Genomic DNA, 20,931 nt, shown 5'->3' with positions numbered 1-20,931 from the left:
GCCCAGCATCCGGGGCCCAGAAGTGCTGATGGCCCGGGGCCCTGGGTGCCGAGGTGCGGGTTCCTGGTCCCAGCCACGACCCTCTGAAAGGGCTGACCCTCTGAAGGGCTGGAGACCTTCTCAGACTGCGCCCGTGGCATCTGCATTTTCCAGTTCCCTGGGTGAGTCTTTTGCACGTGGGGCTGAGAGAGAGAGAGAGAGAGAGAGAGAGAGAGAGGGAAAGGGTGCAATTTCCTCTCTGCTCTCTGAGGGTGGGGCTGCTCCAGGAGTCAGGAAAGCGGTCTGCTCTGTTAGCTCTGCCGTGTGTGTGTGTCTGTGTGTGTGTCTGTGTGTGTGTTTGTGAGAGAGAGAGAGAGTCTGAGTGTTGGCATGCCTGGGGGGCGGGCACGGTGTCCCAGGAGGACAGAGTTTGCATTGATGAAAACCCTTCCAGCCCTTTGATACCTCTCTCCCGCCGCCCTGAAGCTAACCGGCTCAGTCCTCCGTGCGTCCCGCTCGCCGGCCACACGCTCTCGGGCCAGGATGGCATTCCCTCTGGCCCTGCGCATGGCGCTGCTGCTCCTCTCCGGGGCCCTGGCCCCTACGGTGCTCACAGGTAAGGCTGCTCCCCGGGCCCTGCCGCCACGAGCCTCCCGGGCTCAAGGAGCACCTTGAGCCCGATTCTCAAACGCCCAAGGGCAGAGGTCCTTCACCGCAGAGGGGTGGCCACGGGGGCGATGCCGCCGAGGGCTCCCCCAAGACAGACGGCAGCGGTCGGGGACTGGCAGCCACAGTGACGACGGTCTCTGAAGCAGGGCCTGGGGACAAGGGGACGAGCCCAGCACCCTAACACCTGAAGCCTTCCAGGTCTGAGAGCCAGGAGGGGACTCCTGGCCCAGGGCGAGGTGCCAAGGGGCTAGAGACCTTCTCCGACTCTGCGCACCTCCCCTGCTGGTTTTCTGAGAAGCCGCGAGTGAAGCCCCAGGCGCTCTCCCCACCCCAGGAAAACTTCCAGAGGGCGCACAGGGCCCGGGGGCCTCGGGAAGACGGCCAGGATGGGGAGTCAGGCTCTGCATGGAGCCAGGGTGGCGGGGCCTGGGGTCCAGCGAGGGCGGCAGGCTCCCAGGACCTCAGCCCCAACCCTGGGCGTGGCTGCGGGCCCGGGCGGGAGAGGCTGACCCAGGCCGGCTTCGAAGCCTGAGAGGGGTGACAGCTGCTCTTCCTCCTGGGAGGGAGCAGTCTGTTGGCCATGCTGTGGCCGAAGGACAATGTTTGAGGACCCTGGGGGGGTCCCCCATGACGGGAGAGCCTCCCTGCAGCATGGGCTTTGGGGGGCCCTGGGGAGCAGGTGAGTGTGACTGTGGCCCTCGAGCGCTGCTGGGGGTGGGGCAGCCACTCGCAGGCACCCGCAGGGAGGCTGGAGACGCCCTAGGAAGAAGGGGCAGCCTGGCTTGCTTCGGACCCCTCCTGGCTGTTTCTCGGCATCTCTGTGCCCCTCCTTATCTGCAGGACGGTGACCCTGTGGTGTCCCTGCCCCACCGCCCCCAGGGCTGCAGGCCGACCGAGTCCAGACCCCAGCTTCCCGGGGCGGGCCAGGCATCGGGCGGTGCTCAGTTGATGTTGATGATGAGGTCTCAGTTGATGTAACGTCCCAGCCCCTCCATGGGGTGCGGGGTGGTCTCGGGCAGAAGCACCCCCTCAGGCGGGCTGGGAAAGCACCACTGAGCTCCCTTTGGGGGGAGAGGTGCCTAGGAATTGAAGAAGTGACCGAAAGTGTGAGGTGGCATCTTCCACGGCCCGGGTCTGGGACTGGGGTGCTCGCAGCCCCCTGCGCCTCACTGGAGCCTTGTCCTGCTGGCCCGGGGGGTCCGGGCTGCCGGGGGAGGGGAGCTCCTGTCCCATGTCCTGTGCCCCAGGCAGCTGGCTCTCCCGGCCCAGGCCTCGGGCCAGAGGCGCCGGGCCGCACTGGGCATGCACGGCCTGGGTGGGTGGGCTCCGCTCTCCACCACAGGAACGCTTGGGTGGGGGGACAGCCTCATGTTTGGTGTCACCAGGGGTCTCGGCTGGCCTCGCCTCTTCCCATGTGTCCCACCGAGAGGGACAGTCCCACTCCTCCCCGAGTCTTCGGGGTTCTGGCTGGCTGTCCTTCCTGCCATGCTGGGAGGGGCATACCCAGCCCAGCAGCCCCCTGCCCGCTGACCGGCGGGCGGGGGTCCTGTGGCTGACAGGCCAGGAAGGAGCGGCCCCGTGGCTGCCGTCCAGGCCGGCCCGCTGTCCTCCCCACCGGTCGCCTGTGGCCACAGCTCCCGGGGCAGGGGGAGCAGGCCAGGTTGCGCAGGCGGGCGGCCAGGGCGGGCATAAAAAGGCCCTTCATGGCCCGTACAAAGGCCGTCTGTGAGCACGGCGCCTGGCCTCGGGGCCCTGTGGTCCGAGAGGGTGCTAAACAAACGTATTTACCTAAAGGCAGGGCAGCTGGGGGCGCAGGGCGGGGGAGAGCCCGCCATGCCCAGGCCAGTGTCACCGGGCCCACTCCCACCGCCTCCCTTGGTCAGAGCCCATGGTCCAGGGCCTCGTGCACTCTGGTGCCCGGGGTCCGCGCCTCCTCCCGGGCCCTCCGCCTTCTCCGTCCCCACGCAGCGTCCCCACAGCTGACTCACTGTGGCCTCGCCTGCCTGTGGGCACATCCTCCACGCCCGGGCCCACTCGGGGCCCTCTGCCCGGCTTCCCTCGCCCCTCTGCTGCTGGCAGCGTGGGGCGGCTGCCTGGGGGAGGGTGGGCCGTGGCCTTGAAACTCTGTTTCCCCTCGCACCGCAGCAGCAGACAGTGGAGAGAGCAGCAAACGCAGAGACAGCTGGACGGGGTCGAGAGGGTGATTCGGCCCCTCCCTGGCAGCTGCACCCCATGCTGGGGGCTGAACCCCGGCTGCCGCCAGGGTGCCCACCCAGGTGGGCAGGGAGCTGGCTGGCCCCGGGGGCCCTGCTGCTTGGGCACAGATGAGCCCTGGGCCAGCCCGCAGGGGTCTCCTGCCACGGTCAGCTGCGGCAGGCACACAGCCCACGGGGGGCCTGGCCCGTGTCCAGCCAGGTGGCTGATGCCGGAGGGGCCCTGGGGGGCGGGGTGCAGCCCCGAGGATGGCGGTAGTGGCACGGTTACTGCCGTGTGTGGCTGCGAGAAGCCCGGGCCAACTCTGCTGCACAGGTCGGGAAAGTGGGGGCAGAGGGGCCCCGGGTGAGAGTGTGCAGGAACCAGGACCTGGACCCAGGGCACTCACTGGGTTTGGCAGCCCACGGGCTGAGTCCCTGGAGCCTCAGGGACCAACTGGTGGGGTGTTGGAGGAGGGGCCGGAGGAGGGTGCGCTCGGCAGGGACGAGGAGCCGGGCCGGTGGGAGCGGCAGGGAGGCTGGTCACAGGGCAGGGAAGGGGAGAGGGCCTGGGTGTGCCCCCCGGCTGCCCTGCTCAGGGGCCCCGCTCCCCACAGAGATGGCCCCCGGGCTCCGGCAAAGGGCAGCGGGTGGCCAGCTCCAGGGCGTGAGCCCATCTGTGGCCACCTGAGGGCCATGGGGCTGGCCACCCGCCTTCTAAGCTCAGAGCCGACTTCCCAGATGCCTCCCAGGTCAGCTGGGCAGGTAGTCTCCCCGGGAGCCTCGGGGCAGCCTCCCTGGCCAGGCGCCCGGCGTTCGGAGGTGAGCTCAGGCCGGCAGCGGTGGACCAGGGAGGTGCCCGCCTGCCGCCCTGTCTCGGGGGTGTGGGGAGCAGGTGGGGGCCAGTGGTTGCTCCGTGTATGTGGGGAGACAGACAGTCTGCGAGCCCTAGACCTCCGGGCCTGCCAGGCGGTGTGTGTGCTCAGGCGTTCTCCCTGCCCGGCTACCGGGAGCCCGAGGGCAGCCTGCGTGGGGCCGCGGCCTCCCTGGCAGCTGCACACGGCTGCGGGCCCTGCCCTCCCCCGGGCTGTGACCGTCGAGGCCTGAGGGACCTCTGCCCTCCCCACAGGGACAGCCTCACAGTTGGTGGGGGCCGGGGTGGCCCCCACATGAGCCTTGGGCCCCAGGACAGGGGAGCTCCCCCAACCTCTGCGCCACTGGGTGCTGGCACCCTTTGCCCCCGGAGGCCTCCTTGTCGGGGGCATTTTCTGAAAAGGGGCACCAGCTCCCATAAGTCTTGGCTGAGCCTCCACACTGAGCCAGCCAGGGGCTGGGGGAGGCTGCAGGGCAGGCTGGGGGAGCCGTATACATTTTTCCTGGGAAAAGATTTTAAGTTTACAAAGGTGTTGCAAAAATGATCCCATGACCAGTAGAGTCTTCACTTAGATTGATGGGCTTCCAACACTTGGCCACATCTGCTCTCTGTCCTCCTGTCGTCTCCCGCCCGCCTGCCTGCCGGCCTGGAGGCCCAGTCGCTTGAGAGGGAGGCGGGGCCGTGCCCCTCCGCCCCACACGTGCCCGAGGACAGGGGTGTTCTCGGCCCAGCCAGGCCCGTGCACAGCGGGCGTGGGCCTGGGGGGAGCACCGTCCCCTGAACACTGTCCGCCTCCCTTGGCTCGCGCCCGTGGCCCAGACCGGCCTCCACAGCGGCCCTCGGCCCCGTCCAGGCTCACGCGGCACTTAGTGGCCACGCGCCCTCGGGCTCCAATCTGGCACCGCTCCTCAACCTCCCTCCGTCTCTCACCTGATATTTTCGAAAGCCTAGTTATGTGAAGACTGACCCCAAATTTGGGCTTGCTTGGTGTTTCCTCGAGACCTGGCCCTGGGAGGCACCGGGGGCAGGAAAGCCCCGACAGCACCTTTGCCTCTTCCCAGAGCACCCCTGGGTCCCAGTGAAGCCCAGGCGTGGGCGGGCCCCGACCCCTGCCAGAGCTGGTGTGCCGACTGAGCCTTGGCTTGTGTGGGAGGGTGGGGGGCACCCACCTTCTGCTGGGGCTCCCTGCACAGGCCCCAGACACCCCTCTGGCTGGTCTGCAGACTGTGTGGGCAGGCTTCAGTCCCTTAGGGTGCAGAGGGCCACTGGGCTTTGAGCCTCAACACCTAGAGGCATGTGTGGGTGGGTGCTGGGCCCTGTGTCCCAGCACCCATGGCGGGGGGGGGGCACGGAGAAGCAGGACCGGCAGCCCTGGGTGTGGGTGGCCTCTGCTGCCCAGCCCCCACAGCAGGGACGCCCTCCAGCCCCGTGGGGCCGGCCAGGGTGGGCAGGACCCCTGGTTCCTGGCGAGGGCCCTGCTCCCCCGTCCTGGCCTCTTCTCCAGGGTGCAGGCTGCCTTGTGGGGGTCCCTCCCAAGTGTCACCCCGCCCAGGCCTACAGAGCCCACAGGTTCAGACGGGGGACCCCAGGCTCCGCTGGGGGAGAGGAGGTGCCATGTCCCAGTTCCCTGATCTGCTGCCAGTTGAGGGCTCTCGCAGCTGTTCTCTCAGACTCTGGTCCCTGCACCCCAACCCCGGCCCCTGCCCCCCACAGCCCGTTTTCACCGGGGCCTGGCAGCTGTGGGGCTCGGGGGTCCCATGAGGGCCCTCACACTTGGTGGTGTCACCCACGACATGGGAAGGCTGGAGGAGAGCTGGACTCCGGGGACCCCAGACACAGCGCCACCTCCCCAGGGGGGCGGGGAGACAGCCCTGTGGGCCTGCAGCCCCGGCCGCAGCGCCTGTCCTTGGCCTTGCAGCCGAGGGCTCGCGGGAGCCCGTGCCCACGCTGTGGAATGAGCCCGCCGAGCTGCCCTCCGGAGAAGGCCCGGTGGAGAGCACCAGCCCGGCCCGGGAGCCCGCGGCCACAGGTCCCCTGGGCGCCACCGCCCCGCCGAGTCCGGAGGACAGCACCGCGCAGGAGCATCTGGACCACGACGGCGGTATGCGGCGGGCCGGCCGGGCGGTGCGGGGGCAACGGGGGGCCGAGGGGAAGGCAGAGGGCGGGCTGGACCCAGGCTGACGCGGCTCCCGTGTCCTTGCAGGCTCGCTGGGGCCCGGCGCCATCGCAGCGATCGTCATCGCCGCCCTGCTGGCCACCTGCGTGGTGCTGGCGCTCGTGGTCGTCGCGCTGAGAAAGTTTTCCGCCTCCTGAAGCGAATAAAGGGGCCGCGTTCCCGCCGGACGCGCCCAGGTCTCGAGTGTGTGTATGTGCCTGAGTGTGTGGCGAGTGGGGGAGGGCGTCACCTCGCGACCCGTGCGTGGGTGTGCACGTGGCCTGGGCGCCCGCAGGAGCCACATGCGCATGCGCGGGCCGGGCCGCCGGGTGCGGAGCCGGGTGCAGCGGGTGCTGGGAGCAGAAGCCGCCCCAGCGCCCTCGGTCCTGGTGCCCTTTGCTCCACCTCAGGGGCCCCTCCACCCCAGGGAGCCCCAGGAGCTGGACGAGCCGAGGGGTGAAGCCAGGGAGCCTCCAGCCTGGCCCGGTACCCGCGATCCCACGCAGGCCCCCAAGGCGGAGCTTCGCAGGAGCTTAGGGCCTCCGCCCCTCCACGCAGGGCAGCTGTTCGGGTGTAGGGAGGGGCCCGCACCGCCCACCTCCTCTCCCCATCTCGCCCCGCCCCCGCCCGGTGGCCTGTAGCCCCCAGCTCCGCCCTGTCTTCCACACTCCTCAATAAGCCTAGCGTTAGTAATTCGGAGATTTAAATCACTGCCTGGCTGCTCTGGGCACAGCAGGGAAGAAGCCGTAACTGTGTCCTTCCTCCGGAAGGTTCTTCCAGAGTGAGGACACCTGGAGGAGAGACTTTTGGCAAACACCTCGGGCCCCTGGGAAGTCCCTGAGTGGGCGGTGGAGGCGGGGGGAGCGGCCGCTCCTGCTCCTCCTCCTCCTCCTCCTCCTCCCACCATTGTCGCAGCTGCCGCCTGGCCCCTTGGTTCCCGAGCTCCTGCGGAGACCCGAGTCCTCCTGGGCACTCCAGATGAGTGCACGTCGTCGTAGCCACACACACACTCTGCCCAAAGCACACCGCGGGCTACACTTTCCTGCTGATAAAGGACTGTCATGAACCTGGCCAGTCTTCAGGAAATTGTTTCAAACACTTCATTTCAGAGAACCTCCAGTGGCCAAAACCCTGCTTTTAGCGCACATGACCCGAGGCAGCAAGCTCTCTCCCAGCTTCGGAAGGAAGGCTGGACGGGGCCAGGTCCTCCAACCACCCCGCCACCTGCAGCAGAGGGCTCGGAAAGGGCCCCGCTCCCACGTCCCTCAGTCCTGAGGACCCAGGTGGGGCTGCCAGACCCTCAGGCACAGAGCTTCAGTCCCTCCCAACGTCCAGGGGCGCTCCCCAGGGGTGAACCAGCGAGTTGCGGGTCTGTGCATCTTGCAGGACTCATGGGGTTCTCAGAGGACCTGGGGGGCCTCAGGCCGAGGCCGAGGGTCATGCCATGGCCTGTGGGAAGGAGCTACAAAGTCCCACTGGATCTAAACCACGGGCTTCTACTCAGAGGCCTGTCCAGGTGCAGAGGAAAGGGCGTCCTGGTTGAGAGAGCAGGCTCCCAGGCAGGCGGGGCTGGGTGGGGTCAGAACCAGGGTGAGGGTGGGGTGGCTGAGGGTTGGGGGAGGAACTGCAGCCTCTGGGTAACCAACCACTGCCCCCACAGGTGGGGAGGAGTGCCCAAGCTCAGTGACTGGCCAGGTAGGCAGCCCGGCCCCCTGCCTAGTGGTCAGACTCCCTGTGGGACCGCCGCTCACTGACACCTCAGTCGCCCTGTGGCCTTGCAAACCTGTGTTCTCACAGGGCATCTCCGACTCCTTCACACACCCTGGTGTCTCTGGAGGCCTCAAACAGGTGGAGGCCCCAACCCCGGGGGCTCCCTTTCAGCCTCCCTTAGAGGCCGCTGAACCCCTCCTTCGGGGTACAACTCCTCCACTGACCTGGGAGGGGGCTCCCCGTCCAGAACCAAATGCCTCATTCCTGTGTGCAGCCGAGCAATAAAGAGGAGAATGTCACCTCCTTTATTTCATACATGATGCTTCTTTTAATGCAGCCAAAAAAATGGTATTTGCTTTTCTTGGAACCATAACCAATACAGGATGCAGTGACCAGTTCATTCCTTACAATACCCGGGCCCCCTCAGGGGCCGGAAGACACAAGGTACAGCCGGCCCATGGGGGAGCCAGAGGCGGCAGGGCCCTCGGCCAGGCTCTGGGAGGCCGGCCTGCCACGAGGCAGGGCCTGGCCGTGCAGCCAGGGGATGGCAGGGGCGGACGGAGGCGGTGGGTCTCTCAGTCTCGTAAACTGGGGACCGAGGGCTGCTCAGCAAGCTCCAGCAAGCTCACCGGGCGAGGGCAGCGAGCCTGGTGGACACGAACGCTTCCGGGTGGAGAAGGGCACGTGCAGGGGGTCATGGCAGTCACCACCGTCGCACCTGCCCTGGGCCAGGGACACCCGGGCCTGGGGCCCCTTCCAGTGCCTGGCCAGGCCCCCGGAGCATGCCGGTCCCCGCCCACCCCCTCTAAGAGACGAGAGGGAGAGGTGGCGTAACACTGTTTAAAATACACTTTCTCATCTGCAAGTGCCTCGGAGAAAAGGCGTGGGCACCGCTTCTCCAGTTTGCAAGCAAGGGGCCGAGACGCATGAGCATTCGCACGCGGCAGGGATGCGGGGCGGGGGCAACCCCCCCCCCACCACGGTCGCCTGTCCCCAGAGCCCCTCCGTGGTCCACGGGATCGCCCGCCAGGCCCTGCTCCCACCCTCCCACACCCCTGGCCCGGCTGGGAGCAGGGGGTCATTGCCGGTTCCGGCTGCCCAGCTTCCTGCGGTCCTTGTTCTGGCTGCGCTGAGGGTCCTCCATCTTGTGCACCCGGAAGCACTCCTTGAGGTTCTGCGATCGGATCTTGGGATTCAAGATCTCCTCGGTCATGTTGCTGGGGAACCAGCCTCTCTCCTGGTCGTGCAGACGCTCGCCAAAGACCCACCCTGTTTGGGGAGGGGGCGGGAGGGGAGGCTCAGGGGGGCCCAGCGAGCGGGGCCTCCCCCCACCCCCACCCCCGCACAGGGGCCGGAGAGACAGGAGTCCAGGGGGCCTGTCCAGAGGCGCCTGCTCCGGAGCCCCCCACCGGGACCCTCAGATGGGGTTGGCCTCCCACTCGGGAGGGAGGCACAGCCCTGGCGCGGCCCCGGGGAGCACGGTGTGTGCGTGTGGCTGTCACATGACAGCCACACTCCGTGCCACGGCGTGTCCCCAGTGTGTTGACTTTGGAACTTGCTCCCAAGCCCTCAGTGGCCCCAGGCTGTCCCACATGAGGTCAGGAGACCCCCAGGGCCACCCCTAAAAGCAAGAGACACTGAAACGGCCTGTGGGGGTTGGGGGTGGCTGACTGGTGGCCCCGGGCCCGGGGGGTCCCATTGCCCTCTTGTTGGCCCCCCCTCTCTGAGCCTCTCAGCCCCCGAGGGGCAGGTGGTCAGCACGGTGCCCCGGCTCTCCCTCCCGCCCCCAGAGGCCGCCCCGCAGCACGGGTCCCGGTGCAGGTCCCAGCGCACACTCTGTGGGCCACGGGGGACAGGCGTGTGCTGGTTTATTCTGTGGGGGTCAGGGAGCCCCTGGAGTTTGGAACCAGCGCAAGTGGCCTCCCTTGGAGGTCGCCAGCCGGAGGCCTCCCAGCCAGGACCTTGAAGGGGAGGAGGATTCGGGGGAGGGGAGGTGCTCTGTGCGGTTTTGGGGAGTCTGTCGTAGAAATAAGGGACCAGTGTTTGGGGAAGGGGTATGAACCCCACTTGGCACTGGTGCACCGACGGGGATGGGTGGGCGCCGGGTGGGCGGCTCCCTGGCCCACACAGGGATCTGAGCCTGGTGGTCACAGGCTCACCTGGAAGCCTGTTGCAAATACAGGGTGTGGGGTCGGGGTGAGGGTCAGGGGTCAGGGTGAGGGTGTTCCTGGCTGTCCTTCCCCCACCTGATGGGTGGGCCACGCCCGGGGCCGTCCGAGGGGTCGGCACAGAGCCGGTGCTGGGCCGGGCCTAGGGTGAAGGCGGAGACGGCCCTCGCTGGTCTGGGGAGGGGAGCAGAGACCCTGGGAAAAGCGGGGGCAGCCGGGGCGGGCAGAGCGGTCGGGGGGAACAGAGACAGCCCGGGCTCGGGCCTGCCTGCCCGGCAACCAGCCTCTCCACCAGGGGGCACACTGCACCCTCGGGCCGGTGCAGGCCGGCAGCAGAGTCCCGGGGGCACCGGTGGGCGCCGCACCCGGCCCCCGCCTTACCGTCCTCCGTCTTGTCCAGGATGTTAAGGATGTCGGCCAGCTCCAGCGTCAGCTCATCGGGCTGCTGGGCCACGTACGGGTGCACGCACTGGACCTGGGGGCAGTCTGGAGGGAGGGGAGGGGGGCGGCCCGTCCTTATCGCCGGTCAGGCGTCACCGTGTCACCGCCCTGCCCCCTACCCAGCAACCCCTGGACACTGCCTGTCTTGCAGCAACTGAAAATAAGTCATTTGAAGGAGGGGCCTCAGCTCCAGAGAAAATGAGGCTGCGCTGGCCGGGGACCCGGAGAAAACACGACATGTTAAAGGGACGGGCAGGCACGCGGGCTCTTGTTTGAGGCTTCCCAAGGGACTCCTCGAACGCGCACCGGGCCCCGGGAGGAAGAGTGGTGTGCCCGGGGCGCAGCGAGGGGCCAGACACGGCAGCTTCCCGACAGGCAGCTGGACGCTAGCGCCCTTCCGTGTTTTGTGAGGTTTTCAGACACCCAGGGACCCCAAAGAACACTGCGTCCGCCTTCTGGGCCCAGGCTCCGAGGAGCCGGTTTCCTTGCAGTGCCTGTCGCTCGGACCCAGGGGCTCACTCCTTCAGTACCCACCCGAGCGCTGGCCGGGCTCAGCACGCCAAGCGCCTCTGCCAGGCACTAAGCTAGCAGCTGGCAGCTGGGGCCCCTGGCAGTTGACGCGGGTATCCCGGAGGCCACTCGGGCCTCGGGAAAGATGGGCTCGGGAAGCACCTGAGGCTGACAGGTGAGGGAGGCCTCACCTGTCCTGCCCAGAGAGGTCCTCATCCCGGAGGGCCACTTACCCAGCAGCCGGGACGTGAAGGAAACAAACTTGGTTCTCCGGTTGGGGGCCAGCGAGGTCATCCAGCGCTTCATCTCACTCCTGGGACAGGGGAGAGGACGCATGCCCCAGCTGCAGAGCCATGCCCCCCCGCCCCCGAGGGACAGTGCCCAGTGCCCAGTGCTCAGCCCGCTGGCTGCTCGGTCCTGAGCCTCGCCCAGGGCTGCCGCAGGACGGGGTGCCCAGAACTCGGCCGACAGGCCGGGGAGCCCTGCGGAGTCTCCCCGGTGCGCTTTAAAACGTCAGCGGAGGACGGCGAGCGCTCTGCCACGCCCCACAGCCGCCCACAAAGAGGCTTGCTGGTGCCTGCTGCCCAGAAGCCACATCCCCGCCCGGGCTGTGGGGGCGGAGCCTAGATGGGCAGGGCGGGCCCTGGGGCTCTGGGGGAGGAGCCAGCGTCTCCAACTCTGATCTCGGCTGCAGGGCAGGTCCCTGGCTGCTCAGAGATGGTGGCTCACGGGTCAGCCCGGGCCCAGGGTCCTACAGCATTCCATGGGGAAGGAGGGCCTGCCCAGTGTCTGAGGCCCCAAGGGAGTACGTGTGCACACACACACACACTCACACACGCACACACAGGGCAACGTGCTGCACCCCGACACCGATGGGGGGGAGGGGGAGAACAGGAGCGCGGCGGGAGCGCACGGGCACTCACTGTGAGGACGCCTTCAGCATGTAGGTGGCCTCGCGGTCGTCCGAGTTCTCAAGCAGCCGCAGGATGAACACGTTGGCCAGCGTCTGGCCCTGGTCCTCCAGCTCCTCCACGCGGAGCAGGCCCCGCGGCGCCGAGTCAAACACCTGGTACTTGTCTCTGGGGACCGGGGGGCGGGGGGCACATCGGTCCTGAGGAAGCGCTGGGGTCCCAGGGGGCCTCGCCCTGGCCGGCGGCAAGACCAGCCCCACCACTGCCACTCCCGGGATCCCTGTCCCCATCCTGAGACCGCCCCTCCCCCGGTGTGGCCGCTCTGCTGAGCGCTCACCATGTGTCAGGTGCTGAGCAGGCCTCTCCACATCCCTACAAAAGCCCCACTGGACAGGAGGGGAAACTGAGCCCAGGGGTTTAAGCGAACTTGACCAAAGGCCCCAGGCCGGGCAAGAACAGAGCTGACGTCAGACCTGACTGACAGCTGGAGCTCCACCCAGCCATCCCGCCAGCCCCCGGGGGAGCCCGGCCCCCAGGGCGGCGCCCCCAGCAGCACACCACCCCCCCAACCCCCACCCCGCGCTCACCCCGGGATCTGCCGGCAGATCACCAGCAGGTCGTTGAAGAGGAAGAGGTAAATCTCCTGGAAGAGTTTCTTGGTCCTCAGGGTGCGGGAGGTCTTGGGGCCTGACATCTGCTGCAGCTCACCTTGCTTCAGCAGCCAGCGGGAGTGCGAGATGATGGGCACCGACTGCGCGGGGGGGGCGGGGGGTGTGCGTCAGAGTGGCCGGCCCCGTCGCCGCTCCCCGAGGCTCCCCTGGGCCCTCGCGGGGGTGGTGAGCAGCAGGCACTGGGCCTGCGAGGGCTACACTGGGCCCGGGGTGCACACAGCGCTGAGGGCGGGTGTGTGTGTGTGTGTGTGAGTGCAGCTGTGAGTGCAGCTGTGCGTGCAGCTGTGTGAGTGCAGCTGTGAGTGCAGCTGTGAGTGCAGCTGTGCGTGCAGCTGTGTGAGTGCAGCTGTGAGTGAGTGCAGCTGTGAGTGTGAGTGCAGCTGTGAGTGAGTGCAGCTGTGTGCGTGCCTGGGTGCAGCCCTGTATCACCTGTTGCGTGTGTATCCATGTGTGCTTCTATGTAATATGTGTCTAAGTGTGTCCCTGTGCATAGCATGTGTCCCTGTGTACAATGTGTCCACATGTAACTATGTGTTCAAGTGGGTACCTGTGTGTGTGTGTGTGTGTGTGTGTGTGTGTGTCTGCACCCCCGTGTGATGCAGACCCAGAGGGGCTGGGGTCCCAGGGAGTGGGGACGGCAGGCTGTGCGAGGCCCCCACTGCGTGGCTCAGGGCCGTCATCCTGGCAGGTGGAGCGCCGTGACGCACAGGCCACATCTGCATCCACGACTGGGGCTCACTCCCCGACCCAGCACGACCCTGGTGACCTTGGAGGGCACTGTGGGTCCACGTGTCCACGTCGCCGGAAACCCAGGCTCTCGGGCTCACTGAAGCCCGAAGCTTCACGTGAGGTTGCGGGAGGAGGGTGGTGACTTCTGTCAGGATCTCGGACCCCGGCTCTGAGAACCCCGGGCCGGTCCCTGTCAGGCGTTTCCTGCAAACTTGCTGCTGCCCGCTCCCAAGGGGGGGTGGCTGCGGGGGCCGCACCCGCCTCTCGGAAGGAGCCCAGGCCCAGGCGGTGGTCTGCCAGCCACAGGGCAGAGGGGTGCCCCCTGCCTGGGGGTCAGGGACGGCCTCGGGGCGAGGTGACACTGCACTGAGACTCAAGGGTGCCTGGCCGGTGACCAACGGGGCCAGCGGGCTGGGCCGGGGACACGCAGGTGGGGGCAGGCTCACCTTGATCTTAAACTCCATCTTCTTCTGAATGCTGATCATCTGCTCCGTGCGGCTCATCTTCCGCACGCCCTCGTTGCACGCTTTCACCACCTGGGGCGAGGGGGGGGACGCGTCAGGCCACCTGCAGCCGGCTGGCCCCGGGCACTGCCCCCTGCCCACGGCCGAGGCCGCCCGGCCCGCCTCGTGCGCGCTGGGGCGCCCTTCTCTAGCCCCTTCCGGAACAAAGGCCGAGCGGGGGGACTCGTCAGGCTGCTAGGAAGCGAGTTTAAGCAATAAGATATGCTTAGTGGTCCGTCAGACTGGAAAAGGCAGGTGACGTGGGGGGACCGAGCTCTGCCACACACTGAGGGGGAGCCAGGGTCCCCCCACCTTCCTGGGGGGCAGCTCAGGTACCCAGAGGCCTAATAAAACCGAGTCTCTGGGGACTTCTGGGGACTCCTTACGAAGAAACGATATTCCACACCGGGTCACAGGCGCCTGGGACAGACAGAGCCCAGCAGCCCCAGCGGGCACCCAGTGTGTGTGCGTGAGGACGGCGCCCAAAGACGCGTGAGCTGGGACGGTCCCTGCAGCGGACGAGAAAACTGTCATCGACCTCAGTGTCCGTCAGCTGGCACTGACGAGCACTAACAGAGCCACGTCAGGAAGTACTCCGAAATCCTAAAAATTGTTAACATGCTCTAGACTTCACACGCTCTAAACCGGAGCACAGAGCCGGTTATGAGGAGCCGCCACCTCTTTTGCAGAGAACGGGACCGCAGCAGCGCGCCCTGGCCCGGAAGGAGGCCTGGAGGGGTGGGTGCCGGCTCAGCGCAGTGGGTGGGGGACTGGCGTGGTCTCTACCTTCTTCTTTCTGGCTTACAAGCACTGTCTGGAAATTTTTGCAATGAGAAGCAGCTGCTTTTATAAATTAGAAAATAAAACCTCTGTAAAAGGAAGTCGTCTGTGAGAAATAGGAGCATGCCTTTCAGTACATGGGCAAGAAAGGGAGAGGACAGAAGAAAATACCTGAAGCCACAGACAACACTTTCTGGCCGCAGGGGACCGTCCCCTGGGGCACTCAGGCCTCTCTCAGGCCTCGGTGGTCACTGGACTCACCTCTGTGTGTGACCCAGGGTGGTCGGCTGCCCGGTGGGGGCTGTCATGAACTCCCACCTGAGCAGGTATGGGCGTTCTAGGGGTGCGCGGAGGGCCCTGAGAGCTGCTACTTGGCCCACACATCCTGACCCTCCCCGACCAGCCCGCCGAGGGCTGCAGCCTCTCCCCCAGAAGCCCGGGACGGGAGTGCTGTTTTCCACAACCAGCGAAGGGTGTGATGGCCGACTGGTCCGAGTAGGGGACAGGAGGAGAGGTCAGGGGCCACTGTCGCATTAAGTTCAGAAGTCCTGGTGGCTCCTCCGCTCAGAACCACCACCAGCCGCCCACGGAGGGAGGCTCGTGCTTTCACTGAGCTGCTGTCTCTGGTACAAGGAGTGGGAAGGACTTCTCAGGACTCATGTCCATCCTCTGTGGGATCCCCAGCATGTCAGCGTGCCCCACACCCCAGCTGCCAAGAACTGGCTCACAGCTGCCGCTGACGCACGAGGCAGCACTTGAGACCAGGAGGAGCCACGTGAGCCCGCCCGCGAGAAAGCACGCACTCGTCGACCCCTCCCGCACCAGACTCTGCCGGCAAATTCCGGGTCAGGAGCAGAGCTGGGGTTTCTCTACGCCCAGCGCTTGGCAGGGCCCCTGCGTCCTCTCGCAGAGTGGGCCGCTGCAGCTCCAGGGACAGGGACGCTGTGGACGCACGGGCTCGGGGCGGGGCTACACCGGGCTCAGAGAGAGAGCCAGGCCAGCCTCTGACAGTCACCGGAGGTAAGACGCCGGAAACGGGCAAGGACTCGGGAGGGGCCTCGGAGGGCCCAGACGTCCGCAGGGGGCAGCTGCTGAGACACGCTGGGCCTCCAGGGGGCAGCAGAGGTCAGCAGGTGAAGCGGGCTGGGCTGCTGCGGGGTCCACCCGGCACGGCCCCGGGGTGGACAAGGAAGACCCGCCGCTCTGTTCCGGCCGCACCTGACCTACTGTTACACCCTGCGACTTCCCTGGATTGCGAAAGCAAATGCTAAAATTAATCTGTATTTTCCAAAGACACGCCCACCTGCGAGGGAGCAGGACCCGGAAGGCAGGTCTAGAGGCGGGGAGAGTCGATGGGGAGACACGGGGGAGGAAGCCCACTCACCAGTTCCAGCTCCTTGTGGGCGTCCAAGGCGGTGCACTCCCGCTCCGACCTCTCCTCCACTCTCTTCAGGATGTTCTGCGCACAGGCGGGGGCGCATTAACCTTCGCAGCGGCCGTCCAGCCCCTCCCCGCCCCCCACCTCGCAAGGGCGGCCTCCTCCTCGCAGCTGTCCAAACAGCCTCTTGGTGCTGCAACACCCACGCACAGCCCTACTAGGTGACGACAGGGAGCCGGAGAACCCTCCGCCAGGCCGAGGGCTGAGCATCCTGGCCCGGCCCTGAACTGGCAACCCCGAGTCGGTGTCCCATGAGGACTAACCCTGAGGGCCAGCCCAGAGCGGACACCTCACTGTACCACGGCCAGCAAAGCAAAGGAAGTGACCAGGTGTCAGCGCGGAGGGCGGGGTCCTGCGGTGAGGGGCGGGAGCGCGGATGGAGATGCAAGGGGAGCTCCGCACATGGGAAGACGCCAGGGGCTTCGAGTCCCCCTCCTCTGGGACTGTCATTTGAAACTTCCTCAGCCGGGCGCACATGACCCTCACACTAGTCTCCTCTCTGGCCCTTCTTGGGCATGGAGAGTCCCAGCGCTGGGTTTCTGGACCCTTTTCTGTCCTTCCTTGCTGGTCTCACTATTGAACGGCATCTCAGTGCTGACAGCTGAGGCCCCTACTCCTCCCTTCCACTCTGAACTCGGATGTTCAACTGCTCAGCCCTCTCAGACTTGGCTAGTTCACCACCGAACCTGGGCTGCTCCCCACCCTGTCTCCCTGCCTCGGGAAGCTGCTCAACCCAGGAGATTCTTTTCTTCCTTCTTACTCCACAGTAGCAAGTTCAAGGCTCAGCTCACTGGCTTCCCTTCAGGATCTCCTCCATGCCATCTTACTTTCTTGAGTCATTGCCAACCCTTTCTTTCTCCCATTTTCCCTCTTGTCTTCCTGCCCAGTGCTCTGCACATGGTGGCCTCTGTGGTCACCGAGGAGAGCACTCGATGTCGTACCTGGCCCCTTAGGGCCCCGAGTGGCCTCTGTCCACATCCCCACACTCACGCCCGTCACTTCCCCCAGCTCACCACTGGCCTTCCTGCCTGTGCACCCAGTGCCCCAGGGCCTTTGCTCGAGCTGCTCCATCACCTGAATGGCTCCTGCCCGTCAGCCAGGTCTCAGCTGAAATGTCACTCGTCCGAGACTCTTTCTGGACCCCCCACTGGCAGTGGCTGGGCAAGCACCCCCATCACATGCCCCAGTTTCACTGTCCTCACAGCCACGGCCACTTCCTGGTTGCGTGTGTGTGTGGGTCTCTCCTCGGCCAAGGACGGGGGTCCCTGGGAGAAGGGAGTCCCCCACTGCTTGGCACCCAGTAGGGGTTCCACTGGGATTTGAGGAGCAGACCGACTTCCTAGAGGCCGGCAGAGACCTGGGTGCCCGAAGGGAACGGTTCTGCAGCAGGGGCACAGTCTGCCCGTTGGGGGGGGGGGTCGAGGGGGCAGGAGGCCATACCTGCACCAGCAGCTTGAGGCGCGTGATCCTCTGGAAAGGCAGGATGAGGAAGGAGGAGAGGGGCAGCCCCCGGCACTTGGGGTCGAGCTCCAGCTGCGAGATCAGCTCCCGAAAGGCCGCCTTCTCCTGCCTGGGGACAAGGACAAGGGAGTGAGCAGGCGTCTGGCTCTCGGGAGGCGCGGGTTGGTGGCGCTTCCTGCCCACCCACAGCCTGGCAGGAACCAGGCGGCCCACGGACACGTAATGCATGTCCATTGACTTGTTTGAATGGAAAGCAAACTGTTCAATAGTGGCTTCACATACCAGGCCCCTGATGACTTAGCCAAACACTGCGTGGGGCACGCAGGCTGGCTGGCCGGCCTCATGCAGCCAAGTCTGCGAATCAGACACACAGCCCGGTGGTTTACCCGGCAGGAACCGCGGGGAGGTGAGCCCAGGAGTGACGGGAGCAGGCGGCAGCTGGAGCCACCCGCCGGGAACCTGCGCCCTTCCTGCCAGGTAGGGGCCCCGCGTCTGCAGGCAGCTGGGCAGTGGGTCGGGGGCACGGCTGCCAGGGCTCCGGAAAACTGCCGCTGGCATTAGAGGCAGGCCCCAGCACAGGCGGGGACACGGGCACCCTGCCTCGTCCTCGGGCCCAGGGCGGTCTGCACTGTCGTCCACACCAGTGTCCCCACGGGCGCCGTGACAGACTGTTCTCCTGTGCGCTCGTCTTCTCCGTGTCTGCCCTCAAAACTGGCCTCCCGGCCCCTCCCATTCCAGTTCTGAACCCCAGATCAAAAGGCGTGTCCCCTACCCCCGCCGTACTCCAGCTTTAAAACGTCACAGCGGATGACACGGTTGGATGGCACGGCCCAGTGGGTCAGTGTGACGGCCGCGTGCCAGCACTCGGAAAGTTCCCGCAGGCTCCCCTGCCCAGCCGAGAACACGTCACAGGCTGCGCTGTCGTCACGGCCAGCACAGAAATGCAGAGGGGACCAGGGAGGCAAGCTGACTGAAAAACTGTCTCGGCCGCTAGAACCCCCAGCAAGTTCACTGAAAGGGCAGATTAGCCAGAACGTCAAGGGTGCGGCTGGGTAGCCACCAAAGAGACCTCGTCCCGCCCACCCTTGTTTTGTCTCTGGTTCAAGTCCCTTTCCTGCCCTCTCGGGCCTCGAGCTGTCCTCTGGGCCTCAGACTCCCTTCTCTAACCCGCAGAGTCTGCACGGCCGTTCAGGACAGAGGTCCCTCGGGCGCCGTGGTGCCCAGTGCACTCACAGCAGCTGCTTGTAGGTCCTCTCCTGGTAGGTCTGGTTGCTGACGTAGGTGATGTAGACCGAGAAGTGGTTGGCCGCGTAGTGGTACACGATGTCACACACGTCCGAGATGACGACGTTCTCCTCCATCCGGCGCTCCAGCTCCAGGAGGAACCTGCAGGAGGCAGTGGCCGGGAGCCTCAAGACACAGCTCCCCCGGCGGGGTCTCCCTGGGACAGACCAACGGACACCGGGGGACCAGCCCGCGGTGCCAGTGCTGCATCTGGTCACATCCGGGAATTCCTGTCTGGGCCCTGGCTGGTGTGGCTCAGTGGATTGAGCGCAGGCCTCTGAACCAAAAAGTCACCAGTTCGATTCCCAGTCAGGGCACGTGTCTGGGTTGTAGGCCAGGTCCCCAGTAGGGGGCGTGTGAGAGGCGACCACACATTGATGCTTCTTTCCCTTTCTCTCTCTCCCCCCCTTCCCTTTTCCTCCCTCTAAAAATAAATAAAATCTTTTTTTAAAAAGAAAAGGAATTCCTATTTGTTTTTTTAGGTGGAAATGGCACTAGGACTATTTTTAAAATCCAGAGAGAGACTTTATCTTTTAGGTGCACACTGATGGGTTCACAGATGAAATGAAATGACGAGGATTTGCTTCAGACGGCTCTGGTGGGTGTCGGGAGGGGTGGGGACGTGGCTGAACCCAGACACTGAAGCGTGGGCTCCCCGTCGCCCTGGGGCCTCTAGTCTGTGTGTTGGGGATGTTTCCTAAGAAGACATAAATGGGTGCTTAACTACAAAGACCCTCTCCTCCCAGAGAGGGTGCGGCGGCAGAGGCTGAGGGGGTCTCAGAGCTCTGGGCCTGCCGACCCCACAGCAGAGAGGCGAGGTGTCAGCGTGGGGGGGGGGGGGCGGGCCTGTGCAGCGGGGGCCAGGCGAGCCAGCACCGGGCTTCACCTCGGAACCCTCGGGGTTGGGCCAGAGGCTCCCAGAGCTGAGTTTTGCGCTGTTAGCTGGTAAGTGGAGCTTTTGCCCTAATGATAGGGTTGGAGTTCACCTCTTCTTCTTTTTAGATTTTATTTATTTATTTTTAGAGAGGGAAGGGAGGGAGAAAGAGAGAGAGAAACATGAACGTGCGGTTGCTGGGGGTCATGGCCTGCAACCCAGGCATGTGCCCTAACTGGGAATCGAACCTGCGACACTTGGGTTCGCAGCCCACGCTCAATCCACTGAGCTATGCCAGCCAGGGCTGGAGTTCACTTCTTCTTCCTGAATAGATGTCGGCTCCTCCCCCACGAGGCGTGCCCCTTCCTCCCTATGGGCGCAGACGGAGGCGCAGTCCCGAGAGCCACTACCCCACACGGGCAGGCGCCGCCCGGCCGGAGGGGAGAAGGCGCTTACATAGACGCCCCTGGACCTGCCACGACACCAGCCGCACGCCCACCTGACTGTGTGGGACCCAGGGACACCCGTGCTCCCGGGAAGGGGCCCGGGGTCACAGTCCTGTTCTAGGGGCGTGGCCGGCCGCCCTGCCGGGAGGGAGGCGGGTCCTTGGGTTCCCGCGTCCATTCCCATCTTGTCACAGAAAGCCCCCAACCCGCGGAAGGAGAGACGCCGTGTCTTGATCACGTGCCCCTGCTGCAGCCGTGCCCTAGGCGAGAAGGGGCGGGAAGCCGGTTCCGCGGGACACGGGCCGGAGGGGCAGGGGCGGGGGCGGGGGCGGGGGGAGGGGGGAGGGGGCTCACCGCTCGCTGACGGCCATGACGTCCAGGACGTTGGAGAAGAGGATGTGGGCCTCGGACGGGTGCAGGATCTTCTTCAGCCGCTCGTTCTCCATGAAGTGGGACACCAGCAGGCTCAGGCTCTTGTAGTAGGACGCCTCGGAGGTGACCAGCTCGAACATGGCCTGCGCCACGGGCCGGCAGAGGGACGAGAGGAGACAGTGGGGACCCCGGAGGACTCGCACCCCCCACCCAGGGTGCCCACCGGCTCTTAGACAGACGTGCGAAAAGGCTGAGGGAGGGCCTTCGAGGTAAAGAAAAGCCAGTGGCGGTGCCGCAGGCATGGTGCGGGGGGGCGGGAGAGTTGCCCTCTGCGGGGAAGGCCCCGGGGCCACGCCCTTCTGCAGGACACTCTCATGGGTTACAGTGGTTAAAACTGCAGACAACCAAGTGTCCCAAATACGGAACACGGTGCTGGTGCCAGAGGCCAGCCGCTGAGGGTGACAGGCCCGGCCCCTGGTGTGGACAGGACTGGACAGTCAGCACCAGAGGGGCCGCACTTGCATCCCGAACGGGGTCTGGGAGGGCAAAGGCCATCTGCAGCTGTGGGCGGGGGTGGACGAGGGGAGACGGGAGGGAGGAGGGGGGAGGGAGCGATGAGTGTGTTCCCCAACACACTGGGCTCCGTCTCCTTTAATCCTCACGGGTCCCTGCAAGGACCCAGGAAGCTCTCAGGTGCAGAGGTTCAGCACTGTCCCGAGGGTGGACTGCTGGCTGGTGGAAGAGCGGGGATTCACCCGGGGTCC

General features: G+C 66.0%; 2 protein-coding genes and 1 long non-coding RNA gene across 5 annotated transcripts in view; 2 read left to right on the top strand and 1 right to left on the bottom strand.

The window, feature by feature from the left end:
* Nucleotides 1–522: 522 nt before the first annotated feature.
* SNORC (secondary ossification center associated regulator of chondrocyte maturation) lies at nucleotides 523–6,052 on the top strand. Its single transcript, XM_045845860.1, has 3 exons — nucleotides 523–595; nucleotides 5,633–5,815; nucleotides 5,918–6,052. Exons 1-3 carry the CDS (start codon nucleotides 523–525, stop codon nucleotides 6,025–6,027), a joined length of 366 nt encoding a protein of 121 aa, XP_045701816.1. The 3' UTR covers nucleotides 6,028–6,052.
* A 1,796-nt stretch (nucleotides 6,053–7,848) lies between these two features.
* Nucleotides 7,849–20,931, bottom strand: part of NGEF (neuronal guanine nucleotide exchange factor) — an 85,658-nt gene continuing 72,575 nt past the window's right edge. For all 3 annotated transcript variants that reach the window (XM_045845665.1, XM_045845667.1, XM_045845666.1), the window contains 10 exons: nucleotides 20,150–20,310; nucleotides 18,425–18,577; nucleotides 17,171–17,300; nucleotides 15,677–15,751; nucleotides 13,456–13,545; nucleotides 12,197–12,360; nucleotides 11,622–11,777; nucleotides 10,932–11,011; nucleotides 10,129–10,233; nucleotides 7,849–8,848 (listed from right to left, as the gene is read on the bottom strand). In XM_045845665.1, coding sequence (XP_045701621.1) covers nucleotides 8,658–8,848; nucleotides 10,129–10,233; nucleotides 10,932–11,011; nucleotides 11,622–11,777; nucleotides 12,197–12,360; nucleotides 13,456–13,545; nucleotides 15,677–15,751; nucleotides 17,171–17,300; nucleotides 18,425–18,577; nucleotides 20,150–20,310 — 1,305 coding nt within the window. In that variant the 3' untranslated portion in view covers nucleotides 7,849–8,657. The remainder of the gene's footprint in view (nucleotides 8,849–10,128; nucleotides 10,234–10,931; nucleotides 11,012–11,621; nucleotides 11,778–12,196; nucleotides 12,361–13,455; nucleotides 13,546–15,676; nucleotides 15,752–17,170; nucleotides 17,301–18,424; nucleotides 18,578–20,149; nucleotides 20,311–20,931) is intronic.
* On the top strand, nucleotides 15,114–18,571 carry LOC123823202. The gene is made up of 3 exons (XR_006786489.1): nucleotides 15,114–15,312; nucleotides 17,585–17,668; nucleotides 18,440–18,571. It is a non-coding gene; the product is annotated as an uncharacterized LOC123823202 (long non-coding RNA).

The sequence above is a fragment of the Phyllostomus hastatus genome, unplaced genomic scaffold, assembly GCF_019186645.2.
Source record: "Phyllostomus hastatus isolate PE091 unplaced genomic scaffold, TTU_PhHast_1.1 phas_contig_477, whole genome shotgun sequence".
Lineage (NCBI taxonomy): Eukaryota > Metazoa > Chordata > Mammalia > Chiroptera > Phyllostomidae > Phyllostomus > Phyllostomus hastatus.
This window is presented reverse-complemented; position numbering and strand designations above follow the sequence as displayed.